Raw genomic sequence first — 4046 nt, forward strand, 5'->3', positions numbered from 1 at the left:
GGGGGGGGGGGGGGGGGGGAATGCCCAGGTCACACTCTGCCATGGGTCACCTTGCATTTTAAAGTGGGTTATCAGATAGATATCTGTCCGTTGCCCGTGAGCTGTGGGACAGGGCAGCCCCCAGCCCTACAGGGGCTCATGGCCCCCCTTCTCCCTTTTCTTCCCACAGGTGGTCCCGTGCCAGGCTTCAATGCCGTCATAGCCAGCGACATCCCCCTGGGTGGGGGCCTCTCCAGCTCGGCTGCTCTGGAGGTGGCTACTTACACCTTCCTCCAGCAGCTCTGCCCTGGTAAGGCAGCAGCTGGTCCTGGCCCCTGGTGCCTCCATTCCTGGGTGGGAACTGGGATGAGGGGGGTGCCCTTAGCAAGATCCCACAGCCCTCAGGAGAATGCTGCTGTAGGGTGGGTCACAAACCCCCTCAGAAGCTGGAGCTGCAACACTGTGGCTGCGGGACTCCTCCAACTCACCCAGCCTGATGTGCCCATGCCTCTAAAGCCCATGGACCGCCCCTGGGGCTGGCTGGGGGATGGGAGGGTCTTCCCTTGGTAGCATCTTCTCCCCACCTTCATGTCCCCAAAACCAGAGAGATCTGAGACACCAGCGCCAAATTTTTGCATCCAGCTGGATCCGGGGACCCGCGCTGGCACATGCTGTGCACTGGAGCAGGAGCAAGCACCTGTGGCTGATGCTTTAGCAAAACCCCATTCCATGGGAAGGCAACCCTTTACCTTTGTGTTTGCTCCTCCACTCCAGGACAAAGGGGCAAAGGTCCCAGAGGTGCTAACCTGCGTGTCTCTGCTCTGGCACAGATGACGGTGATTTGGTAGCCAAGGCACTGGCATGCCAGAAAGCAGAGCACACGTTTGCCAGCATGCCCTGCGGGATCATGGACCAGTTCATATCCGTGATGGGCAAGGAAGGCCACGCGCTGCTCATTGACTGCAGGTCAGGGCCGAGCACTGAGCTCACTGTGCTGTGCCCATCTCCTCGGGCAGGTGGGGACGAGCTGGTCTGGTAGCCATGAAATAAATGCAGGAGTGCAGGGACGGGTTAACCCCTGAACCCAGTCCTCACTGCGGGGCTGGGGCTCTCTGTGTTTAAATTCCTGGGTCTTGATTTCTCTTCCTGCATCCTTCTCGCTACTTCCTGAGCTGTCTTTCCTGAAAAGTCATTAGGGTCTATTAGAGGACTAATAATTGGGAGGTAGTAAAATGCTCAGATGAAATCCTAAACCACTTGGACTTCGCCTCTGCAGAGACAGGAGCTGCCTGCCCCTTGGCCTCACCCGGATGGCCGAGGGCTGGAGCAGGCAGGGGGAGACAGGCACGTGGCTGACGCTGAGCTGTCACTGCAGGTCCCTGGACACCGTCCTCGTCCCGCTGACTGATGCCAGCCTGGCCGTCCTCATCACCAACTCCAACGTGCGGCACACGCTGACGGGCAGCGAGTACCCCACGCGCCGGCGGCAGTGTGAGGAGGCGGCGGCAACACTTGGCAAGGGCAGCCTGCGAGATGTCACCATGGCTGAGCTGGAAGGTGGGGACGGTCCCTCCCTTGGCTCTGGCTGCTCCTCACGGCAGCAGAAGCTCAGTGCCCCATGGCACAGGCTGAGACTGTGGGGCAGCATCTGGGACAGGTGGGTGGGTGCACACACCGGGATGGGAGTGTGCCACAAGTAGAGAAGCTCTGGCAGTAGGAGGTTGCAGGATGTAGCTGTGCTTGCCCCCAGCAGCACCCACAGACCCGAGCGGCTTTGCTCCAGGGGCACGCGTGTCTCCGCAGCGGCCAGGAGCCGGCTGGGCGAGGAGGTGTACCGGCGGGCCCGGCATGTCGTTGGCGAGATAGCACGGACGGCCCAGGCAGCAAAAGCCCTACAGGACAGGGACTACCGGACGTTCGGGAGGCTGATGGTGGAGAGTCACAACTCTCTCAGGTGAGGAGGTACCAACCCTGAGGCAGGGCAGGCTGTGTCAAGGGCACCGGCATCGAGTCCTTGTGGGGTTCCCCTGCCAGTGGGGGCAGCACCGGGGGCAGCCAGAACCATGTTCTGCTCTGTCTCCCACAGCTCAACCTGCCGGGGAGTTTTAAGAAAAGCCTCACAGGCTTCTGTGCCTGGGGGTGCTGGGATGAGGCAGCCCATCACGTACGTTACAGGCGTGTGCTGCTTACAGCAGTGCCCAGTGGGTCCCTGATGCTCACAGCTTTGCTCACATATATGTGCACTTACAGGCAGAGAGCTGGACCAGGAGCTGCAGCATCCTGCATCGCTGCAGTTTGCTATGGCAGTGGATGAACCTTTCAGCTGCTCGTGGTGCAGAGGCTTGGCTGAGGTGCAGGACAGGGCTGACCACGGGTCTCCTCTCTCCAGGGATGACTACGAAGTGAGCTGCCCAGAGCTGGATGAGCTGGTAGCGGCAGCCCTGGAGGTCAATGGGGTTTATGGCAGCAGGATGACGGGGGGAGGCTTTGGAGGCTGCACAGTGACATTGCTGGAGGCCGGGGCTGCAGAGAGAGCCCAGCATCATATCCAGGTAGGCAGCAGAAAAGTGCCAGGAGATTGTCTTAAAAATCCCAAGGAAATGCTCGGGGGCATGGCCTGGGGATGCCATTTAAGCCACTCACCTGAGGCACTTGGGGTTGGTGTAGCCCATCCAGCACTGTACAGGGGTAGCCCCAAGTCTGTGGATGCTACTAAACTCTTGCAAGCAGTTCAGCACCGTTGCTGGTCACAGAGCCCAAGGACCATGAGAAAGTGAGCAAAAAAGGTGCCAGGTGAGCTTCAGGAAGGCTAAATCTATCTAGGGAAAAGCCATCCAAGCCACGCTTAGGCAACGCTGAGCTTAACACTGGCACCAGTGTCCTCTAAATCAGCAGCTCAGCATGTACTGGTAGCTGAAAACGCCAGCAAAATGGAGGTGTCGGGAAATGGGGGCTGTGAATGAGGCAGAGCCTCATTTTGCTGCTATATGAGATCATGGTGCACCCTATAAATAGTGGGGATAGGATAAAGAAGGGACAGAGGAAGGTGTCTGTAACTAGGAGAGACTGAAAGGGCTGTGCTTCTGCCATCTGATGAGAAGCTGGGAGAGAGAGAATGTGACCAGGAGTTACAGAACAGCAAAGGGAGTAGACACAATGAGTGTGGCACTGACCCTCAAATCCTCCAAAGTAAGAACCAGTGACCACTGGATGAGTTAGGAGAAAAACAGAACTGAGGAAGCACTGTGCAGAACTGGTGGTAGGTTTTCCACTGTCATTGGAGGCTGTGGAGGTCAACAGCATCAGCTGGGTCAAAAAGGGGTTGGAAAAAGTCATGGGGAACAGTCCATAAGGGCCTGCTGAAGGGTCAGCTTGGGGATGTGTTGATACCCTCCCTGCCCCGGGCTGTGGGTGGACCAAGGGACCCCAGGCAGTGGCCAGGACAGATGCTGTCCCCAAAAAAGCATCTCATGTGCCCACTGTTGTAGCAGTGTCCGGGCCAGATGCACAGCGGGGCTGACTGACATGGCCTTTCTTCCCTGGCCATGGCATCCCCTAGCCTGGCCTCTTGCTGCGCCATCGTATGGCCCCAGAGCACCAGCATTTACTGCTCCTCTTGTCTTCCAGGAGAAATACAGTGGCACAGCCACCTTCTACCTCACCAAACCTGCCAGTGGAGCAAAGGTGCTGCCCCTGTAGAGGAGCGACTGCCTTGCCTGGGCTGGGATCACCCTCGCCATCCCCTTCACAAGGGAGTCAATCTGTCTGCCTGCAGCATTTGCCTAATAAATGCAAAACATTTGCACAGTCATTCTGCGCCCACCTGAGTTGAGCTCTGACACCAGTCACTTTCCTCACAGGAGTCTGGTTTAACTCCAGTTTGCACTGGGGTAATGAGCCATCACCAGGGACACAGGGTCCAGTAGTGCCTCTGGAGCTGCAGTCACAGGATGGGACGGCAGTGGAGGAGCAGCAGGCACTGATGCTTAGCAGAAACCCCTGCTTGGGTATCTGCTTCTGGCACAGGTCCTTCAGCTAGTGCTGCAGGTGGAGGGTATGGGGGGGGG

At 58.2% G+C, this 4046-nt stretch overlaps 1 protein-coding gene across 1 annotated transcript; it reads left to right on the top strand.

Moving 5' to 3' along the window:
* The first annotated feature begins 37 nt into the window (after positions 1 to 37).
* On the top strand, positions 38 to 3781 carry GALK1 (galactokinase 1). The gene is made up of 6 exons (XM_026861001.1): positions 38 to 289; positions 810 to 945; positions 1355 to 1536; positions 1783 to 1933; positions 2369 to 2531; positions 3607 to 3781. The coding sequence occupies exons 1-6, from the start codon at positions 139 to 141 to the stop codon at positions 3676 to 3678; spliced, it is 855 nt and encodes a 284-aa protein (XP_026716802.1). The 5' UTR covers positions 38 to 138; the 3' UTR covers positions 3679 to 3781.
* The last annotated feature ends 265 nt before the right edge of the window (positions 3782 to 4046 follow it).

The sequence above is a fragment of the Athene cunicularia genome (assembly GCF_003259725.1).
Source record: "Athene cunicularia isolate RWA chromosome 18 unlocalized genomic scaffold, athCun1 chr18_part1, whole genome shotgun sequence".
NCBI classification, from domain to species: Eukaryota; Metazoa; Chordata; class Aves; order Strigiformes; family Strigidae; genus Athene; species Athene cunicularia.